The following is a 13,432-nucleotide window of genomic DNA, read 5'->3' as shown; positions in this document are numbered from 1 at the left end:
TGATGTATGCAGGTGAAGGTGGAGGTTACGGGTGAAGAGGTGAAGGTCGTGTGAGGTTCAATGGGGGATGATGATCAAGTGTCGGAGGTGATCACGGGTGAACTAGAAGTGTAGTTGGGATGGTTCTCAAGAGCAGAGAGAGTTTGAGATCAGTGATGACTGGGGAAAACAAGAAGGAAATGGATGCAGATGATGGCCGTGGCAGTGAGGTGTTGAAAAAAAATGCTCAGAGGTGTTGACTGTGGTCCTCAGGTCCGTGAAAATTGGAAGTGGAGGGAAAAGGTGGCCGGATGGAAGGGTATTGGTGGTAGCCGTGAGTGTCAAGATACGACCATGGGTGAATCTGGATTATGGTTGACGATTGCTGGAGGTGGTATTGGGGTGATGATGATAAAGGGGCTGTTTTTGGTGGTTGACTCCTAAGGAAAACGAGATGGAGGTTGGTCGTGATATAAGGTGTTGTATAAAGTGTTGGGGGATGAATGATGGATGGTGGGTTCCCCCGATGAGTGAAGAAGAAACAAATTTTTATTAAAAAAACTTCAAAACCCGTGAGCCTCTCCTCCTATTCAGAAATAATCCGTGAGTACACATTCCATTGCATGCTGAGCAACAGTCCTTGGGCGTGAGAAAATAGGGTAAGGGCCCCTCCATCTTGTCTTCATCTTCATACTGTGGGCATCCTTCTGTGCGTGTGGTATGCTGGATGGTGATGTTCTCTGGTTACAGGTTCAAAAAAACATTGGTTTATTGGTTTCGAATGGGTACTTGATGGATGGAACAAAAGGATGGAAAGGTGATGAAGCAACGGAGGATAGCACGAATTGCTCATTGAGAGGATAAAGAGGTGTTGGAGATGAAGGCCGTGAGGATAGGTTGAAGATGAATCCTGGAGGTGGTACCAGGCTGAGGATAACGATGAGCTCTCGGGAAGAGATAGATGTTGGAGGTGGTGTTCGAGATGAATATCCCGAGGTTGGAAAATGAGGATGATGATCTGGAGATAGTGCTGTTCTTTTTTTCTTTTTGCATTGGGGTTGAGCGGTATTTAAGGGGTGAGGTGGACGAGCGCTCAGGACGAGCGTTGTCTGAGGGGTGAGGTGGACGAGCGCTCAGAATGAGCGTTGAAAAAGGGGTGTTGTGAACGAGCGCTCAGGACGAGCGCTCTGGACGAATGGTAGAAGAGAAATAGGAACGCTGGAGACCGAACGTTCAAAAGAGAAATCGAGCGTTCAAGTGATGACCGAACGCTCATTAAACAACAAAAACCGAATGCTCGAAAAACAATATAACTGAACGCTCACTAACACAAAACACATCAAAACCGAACGTTAACAAACATGACCGAACGCTTGATGATGAGGACGAACGTCCTAACGCACCGAAAAGCCGAACGGTAGAATAGTGTAAAAGGACGAACGGTCGCATAAGGGAGAGGACGAACGGTTGAACAACAGTGAAGAAGGACGAACGGTTGAACAACAGTGGGGAAGGACGAACGGTTGAACAGCTTGGACGAACGGTTGAACAATGGTGAAGGACGAACGGTTGAACAACAGTTTGGACGAACGATTGAACAACAGTGGGGAAGGACGAACGGTTGAACAGTTTGGACGAACGGTTGAACAATGGTGAAGGACGAACGCTTTCAGCAACAGTGAGGAAGGATGTACGCTCAGCAACAGTGAGGAAGGACGTACGCTCATTATTTGGACGAACGTTTGATACCCTTTTTTTTATTATTTATTTTTTGCTATTTTATTTTATTTTTTAATTTTTGTTATTATATACCCCCTTTTTTTTGTATTTTTGATATTTATTTCCTTTGTTGGTGAAAATAAATTTTATTTAATCAACCCGGACGAAATTGAGTGTTGACAACACCCTAAACAACCTTTAGAGGCTTTTTCCAGTCGCTCTAGGTGGAGAGAAATCATGAGAGGAAGAAAATGCTTCAAAACATCGCAAAAGACATGAACAAATAACTCATTTTAACATGTCAGCAAAGTCGTCGCTTAGCATCATATCAGTATTGCTCAACACCATTGAATAAAATGGAAAATAGTAGCTCTTTGTCAAACCACCACTCAGTGCCAATATAGCACCGCTCAACACCAGCTCTACAAGACCAGGTGGCTTTAACACCTCTTTTGTGTCGTTCAACGTTAGGCTTCTTTGCAACACTGATTGCTCTCTGATTTGTTTTCCTTCTCTAGAAGTTGTGTTGTCCTTCTGGGCAATACCATTCTCTTCACTCAATCCTTCAAAGAAAACTCCATTTTTGCCTTCTTCTATACTTCCTCTTAATTTTCCTCTTCCTCTCTTACCACCACGACCTCTGCTTTCGTGATGATCAACTTTGGTTTGAAAGGCTTGTTCAACAATTTTTCCATTATTTCTTCTCTCAATTATTCGTTACTCATGTGTTTCTAAAGAGTTTTGTAATTCTTCAACAAATATTGTCCCAACATCCTTAGATTCCTCAATTGCAACCACAATGTGGTCAAACTAAGGTGTCGAGGTTTTGAGTATTTTTTCCATAACTTTGCAATCTTCTACTGATTCATCACAAGCTTTCATAGAATTACTATCACCTCTACTCTTCCAAAGTATCATGAAATTTATCTTGTTTTAACATTGAAAGTAGCTCACATTGTCTTCTCAAGGATTGCATTTTACTTTCTCTATCTTCCCAAAATTTCCGTATTCGTTCTTTAAAATGTTTCATGCCTCCTTTGATGTAACAACCTTATATATCTTACAAAAAATTGTAGCGGACACAAAATGGTGTAGCAACACCCTAGCTTTGCAATTCAATCTTTTATTTTCTTTGAACACAACCCTCACCTTGTTTGTAGCATTATTGGGAGGTTCTTGAAACGCTTACTTCACAACCTCATCAACTTCTTGGAAACCAATAATTGCCTACATCTGTACACACCAATCATCATATCCTTTCCAACAAACATATCAAGATTTCCAGGAATCAATCCTTCAACATCCATGGAAGCAATCACACGTAGCAGACTTCCTCTCATTGGTCTCGTCTTCACACTCTGTAAAATGCATTGTACAACCCTTATGAAAACCTTGCTCTGGATACCACTATTAGACCAGGATTGATGATTTTTCAAAGATATAACACACATACACATGTATAGGAAAGACACTGGTTGCAAAGGATTGAGAGAAACAAAGAATTTCTTGTTAATGGGACAAAACATTACAAGTATTTATGTACAATTAGAATTTTATATAATTGTCGTTTACAATTAATATAGTTACAATATTTAACTTTTTGGATTATCACAACATTAGTGTTGAAGACTTGATGAATATCTTTAAAGAATACTTGTAGGTAATGGAAATGAGTGTTTAATTATTCGTTTACTAATATAATGAGTACATGTATTGTTTAAAGCTACCTGTTCATAATTATTTTTTTTATATTTTTTCTTTTGAAATTAATTATTATTGAGTTTTCTTTTAGCACTTTTTTCAAAATGAAGTAACCAAAATAAAACTACTAGTTAAAACAAATAATTATTAAAAAAATTTCTAAAATTTTATATTTTGATACCACTTATTCAAATTTACATTACATTAACATTTTAATAAATAATTTGATTTAAATTTTATTTTAAAAATTATTTTTATTTAATTTTATATTTTAAAGATTTGATGTTAAATAATTTAATATAAAATTAAAAAATACATATAAAACATGTGTAAGTATTTATGGATATCCATGTATATAATAAAATCCTATAAGTATTTTTTCATGAATACTCAACGTGGGTAAGACCCGTAAAATTAATATATGAGTTAATTATTAAAATATTCTTAAGACAATGTTTGTTTTAATACCATGTAGCAATGAGGTAAAAGTATCGTGTGCAAATACTATATGATGAGTATATATAATAGTTAGCATTAAAACTATCTAAATTATGGTATATACAAAATATAAATATGTTAAAAGGATATTAAATGCTTATATAATAAGTGAAAATAATTTGGGCTGGTGGTAGTGTGTTGTTTTTATTTATATGATCAAGAATTGGTGAAGAAGCTCAGTCATGATGAGTTGTTGGAGATGCTTCGGGCTGCTAACTACCTTGACATGAAGACTCTTTTCCGTTTTATTGCCTACGCCATGGTAGAAGTTATTGAGTTGAAGGGTGAGGTTTTCATATACTTCTGTTGTATTATTGATGATTTTTTCGCTCGAAGGAAGACTAATTGTTATTTCTTTTCTGATAGATTCAAATCTTTAAATTTGTAATAAAGAAATTGTTAACAATTTTTAATTTGTTTTGCGTACGCCTATCACCATTGCAAGTTTCTAATTAGATATGATATTTTAGAGATTGTATTTTAGAAGTTATAGATTATTTATCTATTTTATTTTTAAGAGATTAAATATAGAATTAACTGAAGAAATCTAATATTGTTTGTGGATTACGCAATCTTAAATATATATTTTTAATACATTTTAGAATATACATCTCAAAATATATTTCTGAATCTAAAAGTAGTTTTTCAATTGTACAATTGCACAATTGAGAAAAAGAAAGAGATGCAGAAATAGTTTTATCTATTATAGTTTGAATGAAAAAATAATTTGGAATTTATAGATCTTCAAGAAAATAAAAAGGAAGTACAGGAAGAAAGAGCCATTACTTTTAATTGGTTTGGATCCATTTAGTTGTGAATATCTAGGCACTTTATTTATTTATTTTTTAAGTTTTGAATTTAAAATGATTAAAAAATAAAAAAAATCAGAGGCACTACTTTCTTTAGGAACGTTGACAATTTTTTATAATAAAACAAGTCATGACGTTAAAAAAATTATTAAAAAAATTATTAAAAAAATATTTTTCCTTTCTTTATCATGTGGAAGGAGAATATACCTCCGGTTATAAAAACAAATTAACTAAATATGATTTTATGACTTTTATTATATATCAAAAAGCATCTTATATTTTTCTATTCTATAGAATAATATTTAGAGACCAAAAAATGGTGCCAACTTTTTCTTTTTTAGTTGCTATTTAGATTAACAATTAAGTCAACGTCGAATGAAGTTCGTTGTTAGAAATATAGTCTTTATTTTGATTCACAGTCAATTTTATGTTTTAGATTGAACGAATGAAAAATGAAAATTTTTAAAAAAGTAAAACTAAAGTTATTTAAATTATAAGAATAAAATTGAGAGTAAAGTTTATTTATTTATCTATTTTTAATATAGCTATTATTATTTATTTATACCTATTTATACTATTATAAAAAAAAATATAAATATTATTAAAGTATCATGATATAATTTATTGTGTCACGAAATATAATTAAGATATTTTTATATAGTCTTTTCAGGATTTTACAGAATGTTTAATTTGTTTACCATTTATCATTTTTCATATTTATTAACTTTTTTATTTCTCGTTTGTTTATTGGAATAAACAAGGTGTTTATATATAGCTACTTTATTTTTTTGTTACTACACTACTATAATGATCAATGTTGAGTGTAAATAATATATGCAACTGAAAGTTTAGTTACAATTTTGGTAGCTTTTATTTTTTAGAAAAATATTTAAGATTGATGGCTACATTGAAAAATTAATACAGACTTAAGTCAACTAATGACTATGACTTTAATTTTATTTGGATAACCGTTTCAAATACTTATTTAACTTTTAGAAAATAAAATTTTATATTTGTTCATCATTGCAAAACAAACGAGGTACCTATTACACAGCTATCTGAATATCTTTTTTTAATCTTTAATGACATACATAATACTTCATTAATGAAGGGAACTTATTATATATAATCAAAATTAAATAAAACAGTTGCCTTAATATAATATTTTTTTTTATGTTTTGTATTAAATACGAAGCTCGAAAAAAAATGCCATTCTAATAAAGGTATCAGATTCAGACCATTAGTTCAAAAAAATCTTATTTTCCAATTTTTTTGTTTTATAAATGTTTTTCAGCCACATTAAACCTTTGTGTCTTAAGTGGGGGTATTTCTAGTCATAAAAATTTTGCTCTTCGAATTTTGAGCATTGCACTCTATACTTCTCACTTTATAATATAATTATGAATGTGATGAGATGACAATGTTTTATTAATTAAATTATATATTTTTAATATATTATTGAAAGTATCCACAAAGGTTGAAGATTGGTAGAAGAAAGAGGCGTGGTTGACTACTATACTATAGACTTTCGATTTTACGTGGAAGAATAGATAATGTAGATAATGAGATAAGTAATTGTGATCTTGATTATGATCCAAAGGTTTTAAAGAGAATTTTGTTTTGACAATGTTTATTTCAGAGTTTTCTACAAATAATAATTTTTGTTCTAAATAGAGCTTTGTTTTTCTATTTAAAATAAGGGGTTTCACATTATCTAAAATAAATAAGTTGATTAAGACTTTTATTATGAGCGTCATAAAATAAATAAATAAATATGTAACGAAACTAAATAAATAATGAGTATTTTAACCTATAAAAAAAAATCGTTTTGAAAAAAATTGAAATTAACTTTTACATAGAATAATAATAAAATAATACGCTTGATGAAATGGGTGATTCTAATATTGGAAATTATGATGAATAATTTCTAACTACAAATAAATATAATAAGTTTAAATCAAAGAAAATTAATATTAAATCTATTAAAGAAAGGATTTTTAAAAAGCAATAATAAATTTTAGAGTTTTTATGAAATATGAGAGTTAACTAATAAGAAATCTCATTATACTGAATGATTATTAATTTGTTAGGTGTTGCATTGATTTATTGTTTTTTATTTATGTATTTACTTAAGTTTTTTTATAATAGATATTTTTCATATATATATATATAATATAATTTTATTAAGGTGTGGTTCCATGTTTTTTTATTTTATTTTTTTAATAAATTTTCATGCAACGTTAGTAATGTCTAATATGAATTTATTTAAAATTTAGAATGAGATTAACGAAATAATTTTAAATTTTGTTTTGAATATAATTATTAATGTTGCCTTATATTTTTTTAAAATAATGTAAATGATTTCCACATTTTTTGTTTTGTAATAAAGTTATACTTATGAGGAACATATTAATACATTAAAAATATCATAAGATAACTTTATTTAATAAATTGGTGTTGTTTTTAAAGTAGAAAGTGGTTAAAAAATTTATTTAACAAAAAGAATGTAAATTTAAGATTAAATATGTTTTTAGTTATTAAATTATTACACAAAATTAAAATTTATTTTTTCTCAAATTTTAATATAATTCGATATCTAAACTTTCAAAATGACTAAATACAATCTTCTAATTTTTAAAATGACTAAATATAATTCTCTAATACCGTGTTAAATATACTAAAATTTAACACATTTCAATTTAAATACCAATATAAAATATTGTTTAACACAAAATAAATTTAATATTATTAGATTAATAAAATTAAAAATAAATATTATTTCGTTCTTAAAATTTAGAAATAAAAATATATTAAAAACTACATATTTAACCTAAATTTTATTTAAGTAATCCCCAATCGAATTTAAGCGCATTTGTGTGGCATGCATTGTCACATTTGTCGGGCCGGTTTATTAAAGACGCTCTACATTGGGGCCCGACCCGTTCCAAATTCCGGTTTAACAAAAAATACCCAAACTGTATAGGGAGGAACAAAGAGTAGACAGACATAGCAAAGTGATGGCAGTGATAAGTGCTGTTCATTCTGTTAGCTCCCTGCATTTACAATCACACCTTCAGAGGCTTAACAATGGAGAATTCTTCTTCTCTACAAGACCAAGGAAAATGAAGGTCCCTCTTCCTTGCCATCACCATCACCATCCAATCTACTCAAGTAATGCTTTTGGTTGTAGTGACAGAACCAGCATCATAATAAACTCAACATCTGGTTCTTCCACAGCAACTTCTGCTGTTGAGGGGTCCCTCTCTGAGGTAGAAAAGATAAAGCAGAGGTTTCGTACATGGCATTGGAAGGGTCAATATTCAATCAACTACTTTGTTTCTTCGGACTCTCCTCAGCAGTTGCAAGCCAACCACCCTCCCCTCTTACTTGTTCATGGCTTCGGTGCCTCCATTCCTCACTGGCGCAGGTAATTTAGCCACCACCAGTCATGTGTTCAACATTTTTCACTTCTCATGTTGCTGTTTTCTCGTCCACCCGTTTTTTTCTTTTTTGGATATTGTTTTATCACATTTGTATGGTAAGCTGGTAGCCACATAAAAAAGGATAATATAAAGTAACATATGCATTCTTAGTAGATAGGCAATGAAGTGTTGCATTCCCCCTTGAAGTTATATTTCTATAACAGCGATTGATTACCCAAATTAAAATGTGTGCAAATTTAGAAGCCAAGTATATCAGGTAATGCATCAGAGTTTTTTTGTTGGGATTGCCAATCATCTTTTTCCAGCAACTGTACAGAATCCTCTTCTTCCGTTCAGACAATCCCCGTTTTCAATTTCATTTGTAATCACCAACTTCAAGTATTTGCAATGCAGAAAATGGTTGACAAAGAAAAGATGGAACTTTAGGGTGACCGTGTTAATTATTAGGTTGTCCATTGAGCTTGCATGTAATTTGGTTTCGGAAATTTTTGGTTGGATATTTCTTAGTTTAGATTCCAAACGTTAAATCTTAAAAAGGTTCACTGGATCCAGATGGAATCTTCACTATCCCAGTGAAAAAGGATTAATGGGAAAACAAAATGCTGAGGGGATGGTTGTACTTGGCGGTGATCTATCTGATCATGGACTGGACTTTGGTGATGAGCTGCTGGCTCTCAAACAAATTTAATTCCCACTACATGAATTTTCTTAGTTAATGTGCGATTTTAGTCAAGCACTTTGGTTACAATTATTATTACTATTTTGCTAATATGATTCAAACTCTGCCCATAGAAACCTTTTTCTAGTTTACTCTCATAAAAAAAATCCTCAAAAATCACTAATTTTGTCCTTTTGCTTAACAATGTAGTCATTGAATTGAACTAGTAGGTAATCATTTTGGTTTTTTCTTTTTCTTCAGGAATATCTATATTCTAGCCCAGAATTATACTGTGTATGCTATTGATCTTCTCGGTTTTGGGGCTTCAGATAAACCTCCAGGCTTTCAATATACCATGGAAACTTGGGCTCAGGTATTTATATCTTGCGGTTTTAATTGGAGATCAAATCTCCAGCGTTATCTTTTTTTGGTGAAATTTCCAGCATACAACATTACAAACTTAACTTGTACCCTGTATTCAATGTAAACAGTTGATCTTGGATTTCTTGAATGAAGTTATTCAGAAGCCAACAGTACTTATAGGAAACTCTGTTGGAAGTCTCGCCTGTCTCATTGCTGCCTCAGGTATGTCTGATTTATCCCCCAGAGGCTGGCATGTAACCTAAATTTCTCTCAAAACAGCTAAGCATATAGAGTTTGCATCAGAAATTTCTTTTTTGCCTTATCTATGAATTATAGTCTCCAATCAGATTCAAATCAAACTCTTGTGAGAGGCATTGTGCTGTTAAATTGTGCTGGTGGCATGAACAACAAAGCGATTGTTGATGACTGGAGGATCAAGCTACTATTACCCTTGCTTTGGCTGATTGATTTTTTATTAAAGCAAAAGGGAATTGCCTCAGCAATTTTTGAGCGAGTTAAACAAAGGTATTCTCTTAAGGTTTGGCCATAAATTCCTTTGGATGTGTAAAGAGGCAACCTAACATTGCATTGCTGATATGCAGAGAGAATTTAAGAAACGTTTTGAGTTCAGTGTATGGAAATAAGGAGTCTGTGGATGAAGAACTAGTGGAGGTAATACTTTGTTGTTCACTTGATTTGTTATTAATCTTCCTTTCTTTGACAACATTTTACTTAACTGCATTTTTGATTGTGCAAATGAAGATCATCAGGGAACCAGCCAATGCTCCAGGGGCCTTAGATGCATTTGTGTCCATTGTGACTGGTCCACCGGGCCCCAATCCGGTGGTGTTGATGCCAAACATATCCTTGCCTGTTTTACTTTTGTGGGGAGACGAAGATCCCTTTACTCCAATTGATGGACCTGTTGGCAAGTACTTTTCTTCATTGCCTTCTCAACAAGAGAATGTTAAACTCTTCTTACTTGAAGGTGTTGGACATTGTCCCCATGATGACAGACCTGACTTAGTACATGAAAAGTTGCTTCCCTGGTTGGCAAGTCTTTGAAATTCAGAGTAGTGTTAAGTACTCAGCTGCTGCAACCAGCTCTTGAAACCTGTCACTGTTTAGGCCGTGATTCCATTATCTATAACTACTGCTACTTGTATAGGTTATGTTCATAATTTTTTTTTGTATTCTTATTCACACCACCAATTTTCTTCTAAGATAGATTACATATATATGTTTCAAATACATCGAAATGAGCCTTTCTTATGCATAATATTGTGTTTGCCTTGATAGGTTTCTTCCTTTTTGTTTTTATCTTTGACTTTTCTAAGATTTATAATACCTCTATATCTGAAATTTGGCTTATCCATTCACACGCTCGTGCTTATCAGGTATAAACAAAACAATATAAATCTGAAGCTATAGTTACAATCAAACAAAAATTAGGAATATACACAACAATGTTTGACAAATTCCATAAATATGTGAGGACCTCTAGTATGTTCACAGAAAAATATTTTTTGTCATGTATGTAAAAATACTTTGTTGAAAGAGTAATTCCAATAATCTTTCCTTGTCTACATCTTATCCTTGATGCAAAAAAAGGATAGAAAATAACTCTCTGATTTATGCTCCACTAATAGAAAAGAATCAATGCATTTCTAGTAAGAGAGTTCAATCACTAGTACGAATCAAATGCTGTAATGACTAATACACAAAATAGAAAATAAAAAAATGAGTGTATATAAATGGGTGTTCCTCCCTCCACCACCACCCTATACTTCTTCCACCTCCCCACATTATTTTAAATACAATTATATCCTTAACTTAAAAAGATTTTTACTTTTACCCTATTTTAAATAATTTGAAACCCTAATTTTACTTTCTCAGCACCCACCCACGTAACTCTCTTTCCCTTTCCCTATTTTCGTTTCACCTCCCCACCTCCCACACTTCCATTCCTTTTTCTTCCCAGTTTTTTTTTTGGTTTGAAAGCTTCCATTGCCGCCATGGTGTGAAGGAGCGTCGCCGCCGTGGTGTGGAGGAACATCGAGGAGCGTTAGAGCATCAACCAGATCTTCAACGGATGTCAACATCCGTTTAAGGTAAAACAGATGTTGACATCCGTTGAAGGATGTTGACATCCGTTGAAGGATGTCACCTCCGTTTAAAGGTTACGTTTTTATTTCAAGGTTTATTCGAATACGAGGAAGTACGACACGCACTGCACCACTCCACGCACTGCACCATGAGAGCGATACTGCACCACGAGAGGAAGACTGCTTGATAATTCTTTCCAACCACCACCAACCTTTGCAACTTGTAGTATCTCACAACGACGAAAGAAAGAAAGGAAGAAACACCCTATATAAATTAGTATAATTTTGCTGGTCCATGCTCATACCTTGTAAACAAAGGAAATTACCCATTAGTCACGACGATAAATACTCGCCACAAGCTCTACCTGTCTTCAAATAATTAAACTATAACAATAAATAAATTATAAAATTAATTAACAGAATTTTAGAACTTATTTTAATTTTTATGTTCTTGAAATTATCTATATTATGAATTGTTTAATTTAAAATATACTGGGCATTATGTATTATTTATTTAAATAAAAGAATTTATAAGGCTACAAAAATATAGTAAGTCTTAGTTTTTAAAGATAAATCAGAATAATACATGGTTTAGAAACGGACAAGTTTAATAAATGAGAAAAATCTAAAAACTATTAACCTTTCCTATTCTTCCTAGCTTTGAAAAACAAAACTGAACCACTTCGCGAAGTAGTGGGTATGGTGTGGATTGAAAGTGTATATTTTGTTGAAGTGAAGCCCAACATAGTGCAAAAGTGCTAAAAAAAAAGCTACAGTGCACTGAAAGTATCTGTTATCTGTTATTGTTACTAACAAATAACACATGAATTGTCTGGAACGTGGTAGAGAATTCTTGTACCCTCCTATCAAACATCAAATATATTCCAAATTATGGTAGAACTTTCTTCATCTCTCTACACTAAAACACTTCCATTTAACTCATGGATTCTTCAAGAACCTTGCTAACTTTTAGCCTCATTTGTCTCATACATGCTCTATATATATACGTGTGTACTTGTGTCAGGGATCATCGCATGGTTGAAGACACACACTTGCAGTGCCAAAGTTCAATAATTCTTCACTATTAACCATCACCGTCTGCTTCTAGTTTCCTGATTAGTACTAGAAATGAGGCTACACCAACTCATTTTGTTCCTGTTGTTACTCTTTGTTGCGAAAGCGAAGGGGTCTCTACTACCATTCGATCCTCCCAGAGGCATTTTGGCGGAGCTCTTGTCTGATCGATTCCCAGACCCGTTTCATGTGCTGGAACAAATTCCATTTGGGGTGGAGAAAGATGAACAATCGATGGTGATGTCAGGTGCTAGAGTGGACTGGAAGGAGACCCCGGAGGGGCATGAAATAATGGTGGACGTGCCAGGGTTGAAGAGGGAAGAGATAAAGATAGAAGTGGAAGAGAATAGGGTGCTGAGAGTGAGTGGTGAAAGGAAGAGAGAAGAGGAGAAGAAAGGGGATCACTGGCTCAGAGTGGAGAGGTCCTACGGCAAGTTCTGGAGGCAGTTCAGGTTGCCACAAAATGTGGACTTGGACAGTGTGAAGGCTAAGCTCGACAATGGGGTTCTCACTCTGACTCTCAACAAGTTGTCACCGGAAAAGATCAAGGGTCCCAGGGTGGTCACCATTGCAGGGGAGGATCAGGAGCCACCCAAGCTCACCAATGATGGGACCAAGCAGGAACTTTGAGTCACTTGCTGCTCAATCATCATCATCTCAGTTCTTCTGTGTTTCACTATCTGTCATCATAACAAGAACAAAAATGTTTTCTAAGTTTGTGTTTACTTTGTGAATAAAAAAGGTTTCCACCACCACCTATGGTGGAATGTCTTACTTTTTCATCTTTTCTGAGGACTTGTCTTGTTGTATAACTATAATATCTACCGACCCTCTATGATATTTCAAGATATTTTATTAGTAATGTGAATATTTAAACGCAATCAAAATCTTAAAATCAATATAAAATGTATTTATAATACAATTTTGTAATTTTCAATTTTATCATAAACATGTAAAGGAAATAAATTTAATATTTTAAATTATAACTAAAAAAATTAACATAAACTTAAACTATAAAAACAGCATATTTTGAAAATCTGACAGTTAAAAGAAAAAAAAAACAGATGAAATATGTTATTATAT

The 13,432-nt window shown here is 32.8% G+C and overlaps 2 protein-coding genes across 4 annotated transcripts; both read left to right on the top strand.

Annotated features, from left to right (window-relative positions):
* Positions 1-7,641: 7,641 nt before the first annotated feature.
* LOC108325230 (pheophytinase, chloroplastic) lies at positions 7,642-10,449 on the top strand. 3 transcript variants are annotated; one of them, XM_017558264.2, is made up of 6 exons: positions 7,642-8,133; positions 9,069-9,180; positions 9,299-9,392; positions 9,518-9,695; positions 9,773-9,842; positions 9,941-10,228. In XM_017558264.2, the coding sequence occupies exons 1-6, from the start codon at positions 7,724-7,726 to the stop codon at positions 10,085-10,087; spliced, it is 1,011 nt and encodes a 336-aa protein (XP_017413753.1). In that variant the 5' UTR covers positions 7,642-7,723; the 3' UTR covers positions 10,088-10,228. The 3 variants fall into 3 exon arrangements, with proteins under 3 accessions (XP_017413753.1, XP_017413752.1, XP_052731566.1); XM_017558263.2 differs by having other exon boundaries at positions 7,656-8,133; positions 9,933-10,449; XM_052875606.1 differs by lacking the exon at positions 7,642-8,133 and adding an exon at positions 8,341-8,405 and having other exon boundaries at positions 9,933-10,449.
* Positions 10,450-12,267: 1,818 nt separating this feature from the next.
* Positions 12,268-13,131, top strand: LOC108325950 (22.0 kDa class IV heat shock protein). Its single transcript, XM_017559117.2, has one exon. The coding sequence runs from the start codon at positions 12,404-12,406 to the stop codon at positions 12,977-12,979; it is 576 nt and encodes a 191-aa protein (XP_017414606.1). The 5' UTR covers positions 12,268-12,403; the 3' UTR covers positions 12,980-13,131.
* Positions 13,132-13,432: the final 301 nt, after the last annotated feature.

Source organism: Vigna angularis, chromosome 3, assembly GCF_016808095.1.
Source record: "Vigna angularis cultivar LongXiaoDou No.4 chromosome 3, ASM1680809v1, whole genome shotgun sequence".
Lineage (NCBI taxonomy): Eukaryota > Viridiplantae > Streptophyta > Magnoliopsida > Fabales > Fabaceae > Vigna > Vigna angularis.
Note: the sequence above shows the minus strand (reverse complement) of the source record. Positions and strands in the feature narration are given on the sequence as shown.

Bases quoted from the DNA above. Each gene is read 5' to 3' on its own strand.
- LOC108325230 (XM_017558263.2), top strand. From the start codon at position 7,724: ATGGCAGTGATAAGTGCTGTTCATTCTGTTAGCTCCCTGCATTTACAA. The intron at 8,134-9,068 runs GTAATTTAGCCA...CTTTTTCTTCAG, and splicing joins TCCATTCCTCACTGGCGCAG to GAATATCTATATTCTAGCCC. The intron at 9,843-9,932 runs GTAATACTTTGT...GTGCAAATGAAG, and splicing joins TGGATGAAGAACTAGTGGAG to ATCATCAGGGAACCAGCCAA.
- LOC108325950 (XM_017559117.2), top strand. From the start codon at position 12,404: ATGAGGCTACACCAACTCATTTTGTTCCTGTTGTTACTCTTTGTTGCG.